Raw genomic sequence first — 13559 nt, forward strand, 5'->3', positions numbered from 1 at the left:
AATACTACTCAGCAATCACAAACGAGGAAATCATGAAATTTGCAGGCAAATGGTGGGATCTAGGAAAGATCATTTTGAGTGAGGTATCCCAGAAGGAGAAAGACACACATGGTATATAGTCACTCATATAGTCCTATAAGATATGATAAACATAATAAAATCTATACACCTAAAGAAGATAAACAAGAAAGAGGACCTGGGGTAAGATGATCAATCCTCACTTAGAAAGACAAATGAGATGTGCATTGGACGTAGGAGAAAACAAGTTACAGGATATGAGCCTACTTCAGAGGGCCCCTGAAAGACTCTACCTAGCAGTGTATCAAAAAAAGTTGATATCTGTATGAACTATTTCTGAACACTTAGCTTAGGGCCAGAGCAAGATTCATCTATTTTAGTCTTTTTTTTTTAATTCAGTTCTGATTCTATATTGTAATTGCCTGCCTCCAATTATCTAAATACATTTTTCCATGAACAAAATTGATTACAACAGTAGTTGACTGACATAAAAACAGACCTTAAGAAGACATTTAACATATACCATACTCATTCAACACAACAATAGAAGTTGACTCCTTGCTCGGACCTATGACAACTCCATACTAGTAGATACTGAGATTCATAAACAAACTTTGGGAAAAGTGCAGGGAATCTTAAAAAAGAACAGGGAGATAGTAAGACCTGGAGAGGGCAAGAGTTCCACAAGGACCAAATATATCTGGGCACAGGGGTTTGTCTGAGACTGATTATCCAACCAAGGACCAAACATGGATATAATCTAGAACACCTGCCCAGATGTAGCCCATTGCAGCCAAGTATCTAAGTGGGTTTCCCTAGTTAGGGGAACAGGGACTGTGTCTGACATGAACTCAGTGGCTGGCTCTTTGACCACTCCAGCCCCTGTGGGAGGAGCAGCCTAGCTAGGCCACAGAGGAGGACATTGCAGCTAGTACTGATGAGACCTGATAAGCTAGGGTCAGATGGAAGAGGAGGAAAACCTCCCCTATCAGTGGACTTAGAGTGGGGCAGGGAGGAGATGAGGGAGGGTAGGATTGGGAGGGAATGAGAGAGGGGACTACAGCTGAGATATAAAGTAAATAAACTGTAATTAATATAAAAATAAAAATTTAATAAAAAAAAAACTTAAAGTACAACTCACATTCCTTTTTTGGATTTGTACATACTAGTGAGATTTCTGAGTCAAAAAAAAAAAAAAAAAACAGAATCATGACATTATCTCACCAGTGGGGGAATGTTGCATTTCACATGGTGATGAATAAATAAAAACACGTGCGGTCTTTAGTCACGAATATCTAACACACCAATAGCCTCTACTGTGATATTTTAGGCCCTTCTTAACCAACATGATGAATATACTCCTAAGCATGCTCATTTAAAAACTATACTTTTAAGCATGTACAGTTGGTCATAATTTAAAGAAAAATCATAGTAGACACATGAAGTGGGGTTGCTTGCTTAGCTCAAAGTCATGGAGCACATCAGTAAATATTCATGTGATATACAGAAATTCCCCTGAACATGCTCAGCTTATACCATAAAATTTAACCTTGAACTAAAGGAAAGGATATGTTATACACAGACAAGTGTACTCCTGAAGGTGCTTGCCTTGCTCAGTCACAAATGCTTACTGTAGGGAAGCTAAAAGAAAGCCTGGATATACACTGTAACTAATTCAGCTCATACTCGTGGTTGTGATGTGCTCAGGAAACTACAGGATTACAGTTAGAAGAGGAGTAAGGCTCTCAAGGAATTCAAGAAACCCAAGGACAATAGTTGCACTACAGTTACTCATCTTATTTTACCGTTAGAAATATTTCTAAGAATATTATCCACATTTAGGCAATCTTCACTATGAATTTTATTAGTTGTGTCACAATTTTCAGTACCTAGCTGTGAGATACTTCAAACAAACACCAAGATGAAAACCTTTTTGCCTTCTTGGGATCCCTTAATTTTCTCCAAATTTTTATTATGTCTCAGAAATTACCAACTATTCCTGCAGTTCACTTCTTTTTTGAACTTTTTCTTTATTTTTATTTTTATTATTAGTTATATTTTATTAACTCTAACTCTGTATCCCAGCTGTATCCCGCTCCCTCATTCCCTCCCAATCCCACCCTCCCTCCCTCATCTCTTCCCTGCCCCTTTCCAAGTCCAAGGATTGGGGAGGACCTCCTCCCCTTTCATCTGACCCTGTTTTATCAGGTATCTTCAGGACTGGCTGCAACCTTCTGTGCCCTAGTGGGCTGCTCCTCCCTTGGGGGATAGGGAGGTCAAAGAGCCTGCTATTGAGTGAACTTTTTCTTAAGCATTGGTTCTTCTTGTATTTCCTGAATGTAGTATTTGACTTTTAATCACTAATCTCCACACTCAAAAGTACTGCCAGATTTACCTTTGAGTGAGCTAGATAAATAAGTTTTATGCTTTCACTTCTACACTCTCTCCTGTTGATGCTTTAGCACATTACCTAACATGATTTACATGTCATCATAAGTACCTCAGATCCATCACCTTCTTTCTTTGTAAAGATAACACCCTATTATGGGGATCAGTAAAGTTGATCAGGATCCCTTTCTCTCCCACCCCACATGCCAAATGCAATGTTTTTTTTTTTCTGAGAAGAGAAAGCAGGGTGTTTTATCCAGGAGACCTACATATATAGGGCCATATACATCATCATGCTAAGCATAGTCTGATAAACTATCTTGTCTCATTCTTATTCTTTAAAGGCATCTTATGATAAAGACAAATCATAGCCAAAGTCTTTGGGGGAGACAGCCAATGTTCAAAACTAAAAAAGTTTGCTTTAATTAATTTGGCCATGATTATATTGAGTTGGTAGTCTTTCTCCTCTCACTTTTGGGGTTAATAAGTCTTCCTCTTTATTGTTTAGTAAATAAAGTTATATCTAGACCAGTAACCTATAGGGACTAGCACCACCTTTTCCATGCCCATTTCTTTCCTTATAATTTCTACCTGATTTTCTTCAGAAAATAGTCTACCAGCATGTACTGTGAAGGATAGTTTCTACCTTCCTTTCACTGGAGAATGTTAAAGAAACATATTACTATTACCAAGAACTTGAGATCACTATGTATTATTGTTAGTTCATTGTCTTGGCTAAAGGCCAAGCATACTATAGGTTATTACAACTTTTGTCTTAGTGGCAGGTGATCTGGTGTTCATCTACACATGACAATAGATTAGTTGTATCTCAACAAAAATCTCCATAACTTTCCTAGTTTCAGGCTCTTTTAAATGAAATGTCTTTTCTTACTTCTCATGTCCATCCCTTTGTCCAGGAGCCTACCACAGAGGGCCTCTGAAAGACTCTACCTTGCCGTGTATCAAAGCAAATGCTGAGACTCACAACCAACCTTCAGCAGAGTGCAAGGAATCATATGATAAAAAGGGGAGTTAATATGACCGGGAAAGGATAGGAACTCCACAAGGACTAAATATATCAGGGCACGGGGGGCCTCTATGAGACTGTTTTTGTAACCAAGGACCATGAATGGACATAATCTAGATCCCCTTCTTGGATGTAGCCCATGGTAGCTCAGTATCCAAGTGGATTTCCCTAGAAAGGGGAACAGGAACTATTTCTTACATGAACTCAAGGACAGGCTCCTTTACCTCCCCCTACCCCCGAGGGAGGAACAGCCTTGCTAGGCCACAGAGGAGGACATTGCAGCCAGTACTGCAGATACCTGATAAAATAGGGTCAGATGGAAGGGGAGGAGGACCTCCCCTAGCAGTGGACTTGGAAAGGGACAAGGAGGAAATGAGGGAAGAAGGGTGGGATTGGGAGGGAATGAGGGAGGGGGATACAGCATGGATACAAAGTAAATAACCTGTGATTAATATTAAAAAATAAAAATAAAAATAAATAAATGAAATGTCATTTTGTCATCATGGACTAGCAATATGGGTGAAAAGATAAATGTATTTAAATGGGCAATTATTGTATGAGGACTTTAAAATTTTGGATGTTATTTTAAGAAAAGTATGTTTTTCAATGTCTTTTTACTGAAATTGCTACATAGCTAGTTTTATGTATTTTCACTGAAATTGTCTGATATCTAGTTAAAAATTAGTAGGTTTAGCTTCGTTAGGAATATAAATTTTATTATGTTTATCCTGTATTATATTCACTTATAAGTGAGTGTCTATCATTTGTGTCTTTCTGCTTCTGGGTTACCTCACTCAGGATGATCTTTTCTAGTTACCATTTTTTGCCCACAAATTTTATGATTTCATTTTTTTAATTTCTGTGTAGTATTCCATTGTGTAAAGAACAAGGAAGACCCTAGGGAAGATGCTTAATCCTTATTCAGAAGGGCAAATAGGATAGACATTGGAAGTAGGAGAAAACAAAGAAAAGAACAGAGCCTTCCACAGAGGACCTCCAAAAACTCTACCCACCAAGATATCAAAGAAGATACTGAGACTCATAGACAAACTTTGGGCAGAGTGCCGGAATCCTTATGGAAGAAGAGAAAGAACTATAGGGGACATGGACTCAACAAGGAGAACAACAGAACCCAAACACCTAGGCCCAGGAAGGCTGTAGAGACCTATATTCCAACTAAGGACCATGCATGGAGAGGACCTAGACCCCTGTTCAAAGGAATCCCATTGGCTGCTCAGTTTCCAAGTGGATTTGCTAGTAAGGGGAACAGGGGCTGACTCTGACATGAACTCAGTGGCAACCTCTTTGATCACTTCCCACTGTGGGGTGCAGTCTTGCCAGACCACAGAGAAAGATGATACAGCAAGCATTGATGAGACCTGATAGCCAAGGTCAGATAGAAGGGGATGATTACCTCCCTTATCAGGGGATTAAGGAAAGGGCTTAGGGGGAGAAAAGGGTGGGTGAGTGGGACCAGAAGGAGACAAGAGAGCAGGCTTCAGGTGGAAACGAAATGAATAAATTGTAATAAATATATAAATAAAATTAATTTAAAATATTTTTAAAAAATAATTAGTAGGTTTGAAAGTTATTGAGGCCAGACACCAACTTAGCTGATAAGCTGTACATTCTGGAGAGAATCCAGTAGGACATTACAAGATCAGACAGAAAGAGGTTAATTCAGAATTATTTGTGACTGTCCCAAAAGCTGCAGGATGTCTCTTTCCTGATTCTAAATGCAGCATTCATCAATTATTGTGACAGCCAAAACATTTCTGATGGAATATCATTTCTCTTTAATGCTTTAAGTCCCAGGTTAGCTTAAATGTTATTTCCTTGCTTGTAAGTTTCCACACACTTCAATTTCTTTTTATTGGCTTATCCATACTGAATTCTACTGAAGTCTGGGGTACTAGAATCAGAGCTTAGGCAGACAGTCAAAATGTGAAGGTTAGCTGAGAAGAAACAATATTAGGTTAGGTTAGGGACTCTCCTTTAAGGTCAGGGTGTATACTGAGTAAGAAAGGGATGGGAAGAGTGAATGATTTTATAGTGGATGTAATGACTTTGTGACTCCCTTGCAATACCCATGACATTCCCACCTTCTATGCAACTTACAGGATCTCTCTACATAAACCTTGAGTTTATTAGTCAGAATGTTTGCAGGATGATCCAAACTTGATTTATTGTCATTTTTGATGGATCTACTTTAAAATAAATATTGAAAAGTAAATTTACCTAAGAATCTAAGACTGATTAACCTTGAAAAAGGAAGGGACCATCTGTTTCCAATGACATTTTAGTAAAAAAAAAAAATGGAAATAATTTTTTCTTAATGTGGGATTCAAAACTAGGTATTTATTTCAATCCTCAGCAAAATTAACAATTTTGAAATCTTGAAAGGAATCTTCTATAGTTCTTAGAACAGACTTTTGGTTTCATCATTCAACACTTCCCTCCGTAGTAATATTTACAAACACCTTGCAAGTTCTCTATGGGAATTACAATATCTTCTTCCCTGCCTGCTCCCTTCCTTAACATAGCATAGCTAATTTACGGTAGTTCATTGAAGCAGGGATTCATGATCTGAAATCTCTTTTATTAATTATATTTCTATACATTTATTTTTTATCTTCTGGCAGCTTTGATACAAATGACAACAACCTAATTTTGTTACTGAATTCAAGGATGATTCATTTAATATTGTTATAGTCTAATCAGAGACCTCAATTTAGATGGATCATAGCCTCTGAAATATTTTTGATTAGCTGAAGAAGGGAAACTCTAGGTGATAATGCTGCCCACAACATCAGTGTCTTGTACCATTATGTGTGAACATAGTCCCTCTGGAGGAAAGAAATATTTTTTTTCTTTCAGTACCCTGTGGGAAAGCTGCTTTCAAAAGGTTCTGGACAGATGCAACTCATGAAGCTGGTCCTCTGGCAGGTGAGAACTATCATATTCACATTATTTGTGAGTTAAAAGATACATCATTACATATTTGATAAATGTATTTGATACATATACTTTTGTGAGTATATGACTAAAATACTCTACTAGCCATTGGATAAAGAGTATAAATTTAATAGCCTACTATACTTTTAAAGATTTACTGCTATGGTAAATATGAAATACTATCTTTGGAGTAAATCAATTCTCTAAGATCAATGAATTCCTTTTAAGAAATAGATATGTAAATGGCCATCATTATTGTGTGGGAAGAAAAGGATGCATTTAATATATTAAAGTTTATTATTTCAGGTGGTGCCAAACTATGGAAACATTATCCAAATATTATCGTGCGAAGTGGCTAAATAAGATTAAGCTAAGCAAAAACTATCTATGTGCACCCAACCCTTAAAAGATTTTGTGTCTAGGTAAAACTTGGAGAAAGGGTAAACGGGAATAATGATCTTGACAAAGCTTGTGCGAAGTGTTGGCTTTTTTATGAGTAAGAGCAATACTTGTGTAGATTAGTATATATTACAGTATATACTCTTTACATACTTCTGAAATGATGTTACATATCTTTTACTTGCATCTGAGATTTACTTTAAGAACTTGCAAACTACTTCCTATATAAAGTTCAGGCCAACCATGACACTGAGGATGTGTAAAATATATGTAAAGAAGTTGAAGGAAAAATCACTTTTATGGGGTGTTGCTGATATCTCACCAAGTAGCTACTTCTTCACAAATGTTAGCTATTATCTTATCAGCCTTAAGGCCTTCACAATGTACCTGCTTTCTGTCTAGTAAGACTCAGAAAGAATGATTACATACTTCCTGACAGTTGATGAAACTAGATACAGAGAGTAGACCTAACTGGTATTAAATTGAGTGAGATTCTGTTTCTCTGCTCAGGCAATTTTCCAGTGCTCTTTTGGTTGAGATAGCATTAATCATGAGATTAAGTTACATAGTCTGAGAGGCTTGGGGAGGGCTTATTATGTAATGCTTTAATTTAAGCTCTTGCAGGCTAAAGAAATTGGGGTGAAAGAAACTGGTTAGTATTCCCAGAATATGCTAAGCTATAAATAACAGCAACAAAGCTAGTTTCACTGAATTCAGAGCAGGCAATTCTTTAAGGTAGCATCCTGGAGAAGAAGAAGATTCTTCCCACCAGCAGTTCTTGAAAAGAGCCATCAGATACTCATTTTCACCCTCTGAACTCTGCCTTTACTGGTTTGCTATTATTAAGATCTCCATCACCTCCAATACCTACACTGTGTGTGTTTTACCATTTTTCTGACCAACATAGCCAACCTAAGGTGGCTACATTTTGTTTGAAAGGTTAAGGTAAGTACAGTTGTTTCTAGAAGATACACTGTATTATGGTGCTGTTTGTCTTAAGGACATTGAAGAACATTTTAATACCTGTTGAAAACCTGAAGAATTGTATTTATTATAACTTTTGGAAAGGTGCAGGGAGAACTATGGTTTACAGACTTAACTAAAAGAAAAGAAATAATAAGAAATAAAAGCCAAACCAAAACAACAACAAAAATCCCAAACCAAAACAAACAAAATCTCATAGAACAGGCAAATTTAATATTCTCTTTGCATGCCTTAAAAATCAAAGATTCACATCTCAGTTTTTAATGCTAAGGTAGCCATTCTTATGGAAGTCAACATCTCATGTTATACGATGCTGTACAGAGCATGGGATCTTTTATTCTGAGTAATGGTAAACACATTAAAATATTTTGAAGAATGCCAGTTTTATTTTATTTTTTACTTATTTTTTATTTTTTTCTTTATTGATTACACTTTATTCACTTTGTATCCCCCCTGTTGTTCTCTCCCTCCTCCCATCCCAATCCCTCCCTTTCTCCCCAATCCCTCTGCATGCATGCCCCTCCCCCAGTCCACTGATAGGGGAGGACTTTTTTTCCTTCCTTCTGATCCTAGTCAATTAGGTCTCATCAGGAGTGGCTGCGTTGTCTTCTTCTGTGGCCTGGTAATGCTGCTTCCCCCTCAGGGGGAGAGGTAATTAAAGAGCAGGCCAATCCAACCAAGGACTATGCATGGAGATAACCTAAGACCCCTGCACAGATGTAGCCCATGGCAGTTCAGTATCCAAGTGGGTTCCATTGTAATAGGAACAGGGACTGTCTCTGACATGAACTGATTGGCCTGCTAGTTTTATTTTTAAGGTTGGGTTTTTGTCTTAGCTTTCTAAATTATGAATGTAGTTGCTATTACTATACATGATAGACAAAAATCACAACAAATTAATTATGAGAAAATATATTTATAATATAACTGACATTAACAATATTATATAAGCATTATTGAATTAAAAATGTAATATAAAATATTTCACTTGGAAGAACCAGTTCACAGCTCTTACCACTGCGGGATTAGAAAGAGTACAGTGGATTAGTGGGCCTTCCAGAATATGTATAAACAAATTACAGTTTTGTTTGTAAGTTTACTTTCATAAAATGTCCCTATGTGTTGATGATATTTTCATAAGCAAAAGCTAGGAAAGTTTTGGCTTTGAAAGTCTATTATAAAATTTTATCATTATAAAAAGGACATTATTGAAAAAAGTGATATTTCATGCTTGAATATGATCATAAAAATTTTCAGATCTAAAAATAAGTTGAACAATAACAGAAAAACCAATTATAAACTACTATCCATCCGCATCTCTAAAGCTATACTTACCTTTCTTTTCCAACATTCCTGTGACCTGAGACTGTAGAATTTTTAGATTTTTTGAATAGTAAATTACTTTACTGGGATGACAACCATCACCTGCTCCTATAACAAATTATGCTAGATATGAAGGTATTTATTGTGTAATGATGTACTTGTAGATAATAAAATACCCATTTATTTGAATGTAAGCTCAGACAGTATAAATAGTCTAAGTTATTCTCCCCCCCCTCTCTCTCTCTCTCTCTCTCTCTCTCAAACCATTAATTCTTCCAAGCGGAAGTTGGACATCATTGCAGGCAGATGAACACAGAACACTTTGTGCAGTAAGGCTCCAAGAACAGAGGCGCAGGTAAGTCAGACCAGCACTCAAGTGAAGGTGGAACTGTTCAGCCCACGTTGGCTGCATTCATGTTGTAATAGTTGATGTACATCTGGTCCAGCTGACCAGCAGGCCATCAACCAGAAGGCCATCAACCAGAAGGCCCACAGCAGCTTGCTCTAGGTGCAGTTCTGGGCGCAGCTGTTCTTGCCTGTGCTGTGCAGGCTGCATAAGGCTCAGAGGTGGCTCAAGCTGCTGAAAGTCATTAGCTGGTCAGGGACCACGTGCATTGAGATGTACTCTGCTGTCTTGATGATGGCCTGTGCCAGCTGCTGGGTGAAACCCTCTGGCACGGAGGAGCGGGGAACATTGGTTTTCACAGGGAACATTGGCATGGTGGTGAAGGGACTGCGAGCGAGGGTCTTTAAAAGTAGAAGAAACCTAGCCATTGAGATTTTTAATAGTTACTATCAAGGAACTATTTTTTTTCTGTCTATGCACACCATTTACAAAATATGATGAAGAATGATTGGAGACACTACTGGCTTTTGGAGGTTACTGGCATTTCTTCTTCTTTTCAAGAAACAATGCCTAGAAATGAGTGTTGTATTAATTTAAATGTATGGAATAAATATGCTAACATAAATGGAAAATAGGAATTTTATAGAATGTAAGGGCTAGGCAAATTTACATCATCACTGGCAAGGCTACTTACATTTTTTTTTAATAGAAAAAAATACAATAGTCAGTCATTGCCACCAATTTTTTTACCATGAAAAAATAAGGTAAATAATAAAAGTGTACATTTCATTTTATACTAATTGATGTACAAAATTAATTAACACCATAGGTTGTGGTGGAGATTGCTATGGAGAAGTTGTCAATTTCATCAACTTCCTTGACACTGAAAAAGATCTTCAAATTCAAGCAGAGAGTGGGAACAAGAGTTAAATAATCAAGAAGTAGAAAATTTTTTAAGATAAATAAATATTTTTTCTAAAATAATTCATCATACCATGTGGTAAAATAGGTTTTTTAATCTCTTGCAGATGACACATTTCATACTCTTTCCTTCTGATTCATGAACCATGAAGCTGAATATCAATGTGACTGAGTTCATTTTTCTCGGCTTGACACAGGACCCCAGTAGGAAGAACATAGTGTTTGCCATTTTCCTGTTCTTTTACATAGGAACATTAGCAGGTAACCTGCTGATCATTGCTACCATCAAAACAAGCCAGGCCCTTGGGAGTCCCATGTACTTCTTCCTGTTCTACTTATCCTTGTCTGACACCTGCTTCTCTACAACCGTAGCTCCCAGAACAATTGCGGATTCTCTGCTGAAGGAGGCCTCTATCACCTTCAATGAGTGCATAATCCAAGTCTTTACATTCCATTTATTTGGCTCCCTGGAGATTTTTATCCTCGTTTTAATGGCTGTTGACCGCTACGTGGCCATCTGTAAGCCCCTGCACTATATGACCATAATGAACCACCGGGTCTGTGGAGTGCTCGTAGCTGTAGTCTGTGTAGGATCCTGTGTTCATTCTTTAGTTCAGATATTTCTAGCCTTGAGTTTACCCTTCTGTGGTCCCAATGAGATTGATCACTACTTTTGTGACTTGCAGCCACTGTTGAAACTTGCCTGTTCAGACACATACATGATCAACCTGCTTCTGGTTTCCAATAGTGGGACCCTATGTACACTGAGTTTCCTCATGCTGATGGTCTCCTATGTCATCATCTTGTATTCCTTGAGAAACCACAGTGCTGAAGGGAGAAGAAAAGCACTGTTCACTTGTGTCTCCCACATCATAGTAGTCATTTTGTTTTTTGTGCCTTGTATATTCATATATACACGCCCTGCAACCACCTTCCCTATGGACAAGATGATATCAGTGTTTTATACAATTTGTACACCTTTTCTAAACCCTCTGATTTACACATTGAGGAATGCAGAGGTGAAAAATGCCATGAGAAAGTTGTGGATCAAAAGAATCTTAGATGATAAATAAGGAATCAAAGTTTATGTTGATGTTAATAAAGAAAATGTTAGTTTTCAATTTTGTTTATGATAGCACTGTCTTAGGAAGGGAAGATTGGTTGATTCTAGAGAATGGGCAAAAAAATATATTCTAAAGTAATATATCAAATTATTCTTTTGGAAAAGAATGTGGAGAAGAACCAAAACCATACAATAGAAAAAAAAGACAACATCTTCAACAAATGGTGCTGGTTTAAATTGGATGTCTACAAGTAGAAAATGCAAATTGATCCATATTTCCCATCCTGCACAAAACAAAATCCAAGTGGATCAAAGACCTCAACATAAAACCAGACACATTAAACCTGTCAGAAGAAAAAGTGGGGAAGAGCCTTGAACTCATTGGCACAGGAGACAACTTCCTGAAGAGAACACCAACAGCACAAGCTCTAAGATCAACAATCAGTAAGTAGGGCCTCCTGTCTATTTTATTATTGATTTCTTTCTTTCTGATTGTGATTGTGTTTCTTTATAATGCCTTCATTCTGCTCTTCTTTAATCAAAGGAATGTACCATATTCACACATTTATAGAAGTTTTAAGGTGCAGCAAGTGTGTTGTATGTGTTTGTGTCTGTGGGCACGTATAAACATGTTCTTCTTCACATACTTCTTATTACTAACAACTAACCAGGAAACACCTTTAAAATTAATTGTTATTGTGGTTGTTGCTATGACTAAAAGATATGTGTGAATACCTATTATTTGCATCAATATATGTGAATATATATATATATATATACTACATAATTTACCATACCGTCTTAAGATTATGCTCTACAGGTTACTGTGTATGTCTTTCATTACTCAGACCCCATAATAATGAATTGGCAGAATCCATCTGAGGTTAGGAATATTACTACTTAATGTTTTACTAACATCATATTTTAAATTTAATAATAACTTTTGAACTTTAGGGAACATTGTTTCATCTTGAAAAATAAGCATTATAATCATTTTTTAATGCAAGATTAATATGATTATGGGATACTAAGGTTTAATTTTGAGTTAAGAGTGGCTGTGTACCATCACATGACTGCTGGGAATCAAACCTTTGTATGATCAGTGAGTGTTCATAATTGCTGAGACAACTCTGTAGCTCAATGATCCTTTGAATGTGCAATGTCTCCCACAGGCTCATGATTGAATGCTCAGTCTTCAGCATACAGTACTTTCTTGAAAAGTTTCAAAACTGATTTATTGTTGGAAGGATGTTATTAGGTTATATATAGACTTTGAGTTCATGTCCATTTCTGGTTCTGTCCCCAAAATCATGTGCTCTACCTGACACCATGTGAAAGTGCAGGGTAATGCTCCTGACACCAAAAATAGAGTTGCTTCTGTTATCATGCCTTCCCTCATATATTGGACTGAAAGAGTTCTGAATACATCAACCAAAATTATTTTTCCTTCTCACGATTCGTCTGTCAACATTGTGTCAAAATAATGGTAAACATTGCTAATATATGTGTTTCTTATCCGGATATAAATATTTATGAAGACTAGAAATTAATAGTGGAAAAACTCTGTTAGGAGATTTGAAAATAATAACAGATCAATATAAGCATATGGCATACTATTCTTACTATTAACACAGAAATAGTTATATCATAGATATGAAGTATTTTAGAGTTCTCAGTGCAACTAGGAAAGAGTGTCTGGAGCAGAAATGAAAATAGTTTATTTTTGTTACCATGCACAAACACAGTGTACATCATTTGTATCACAGCTGCATATTCATGAAGACCACATACAGAAAGGGTCTGCAAATACTGTATAGCATTTATAACCATGACTAAGCATTTATAGCCATAATCCAGAGGCATCAAAGAAGACATGATATATATTAGACATACAGGCATTGTAAGAGAGACTGACTTTTGCTGACCTGAGAACTTCTTAAATCATCTTGTTCACCCCAAGGACATGCATGTCTGAGGTCTTCCTCAAATCTCTCTTCGGCTGTGATTCATACATCATTACTCCATTTATGTTCTTCTTACCCACCGTCTTCATTTATGTCCTTATGGTCAGTTCTGTCTGTGACAACAAAGCACTTGCTTTTTCTTATATCATGATTATCCCTGCTCTGACTCCT

General features: G+C 36.8%; 1 protein-coding gene and 1 pseudogene across 1 annotated transcript; one reads left to right on the forward strand and one right to left on the reverse strand.

Moving 5' to 3' along the window:
• Positions 1–9486: 9486 nt before the first annotated feature.
• Positions 9487–9814, reverse strand: LOC132649080 (macrophage migration inhibitory factor-like; annotated as a pseudogene).
• A 693-nt stretch (positions 9815–10507) lies between these two features.
• On the forward strand, positions 10508–11434 carry LOC110542703 (olfactory receptor 4C16-like). Its single transcript, XM_021629235.1, has one exon. The coding sequence runs from the start codon at positions 10508–10510 to the stop codon at positions 11432–11434; it is 927 nt and encodes a 308-aa protein (XP_021484910.1).
• Positions 11435–13559: the final 2125 nt, after the last annotated feature.

Source organism: Meriones unguiculatus, chromosome 18, assembly GCF_030254825.1.
Source record: "Meriones unguiculatus strain TT.TT164.6M chromosome 18, Bangor_MerUng_6.1, whole genome shotgun sequence".
NCBI lineage: Eukaryota > Metazoa > Chordata > Mammalia > Rodentia > Muridae > Meriones > Meriones unguiculatus.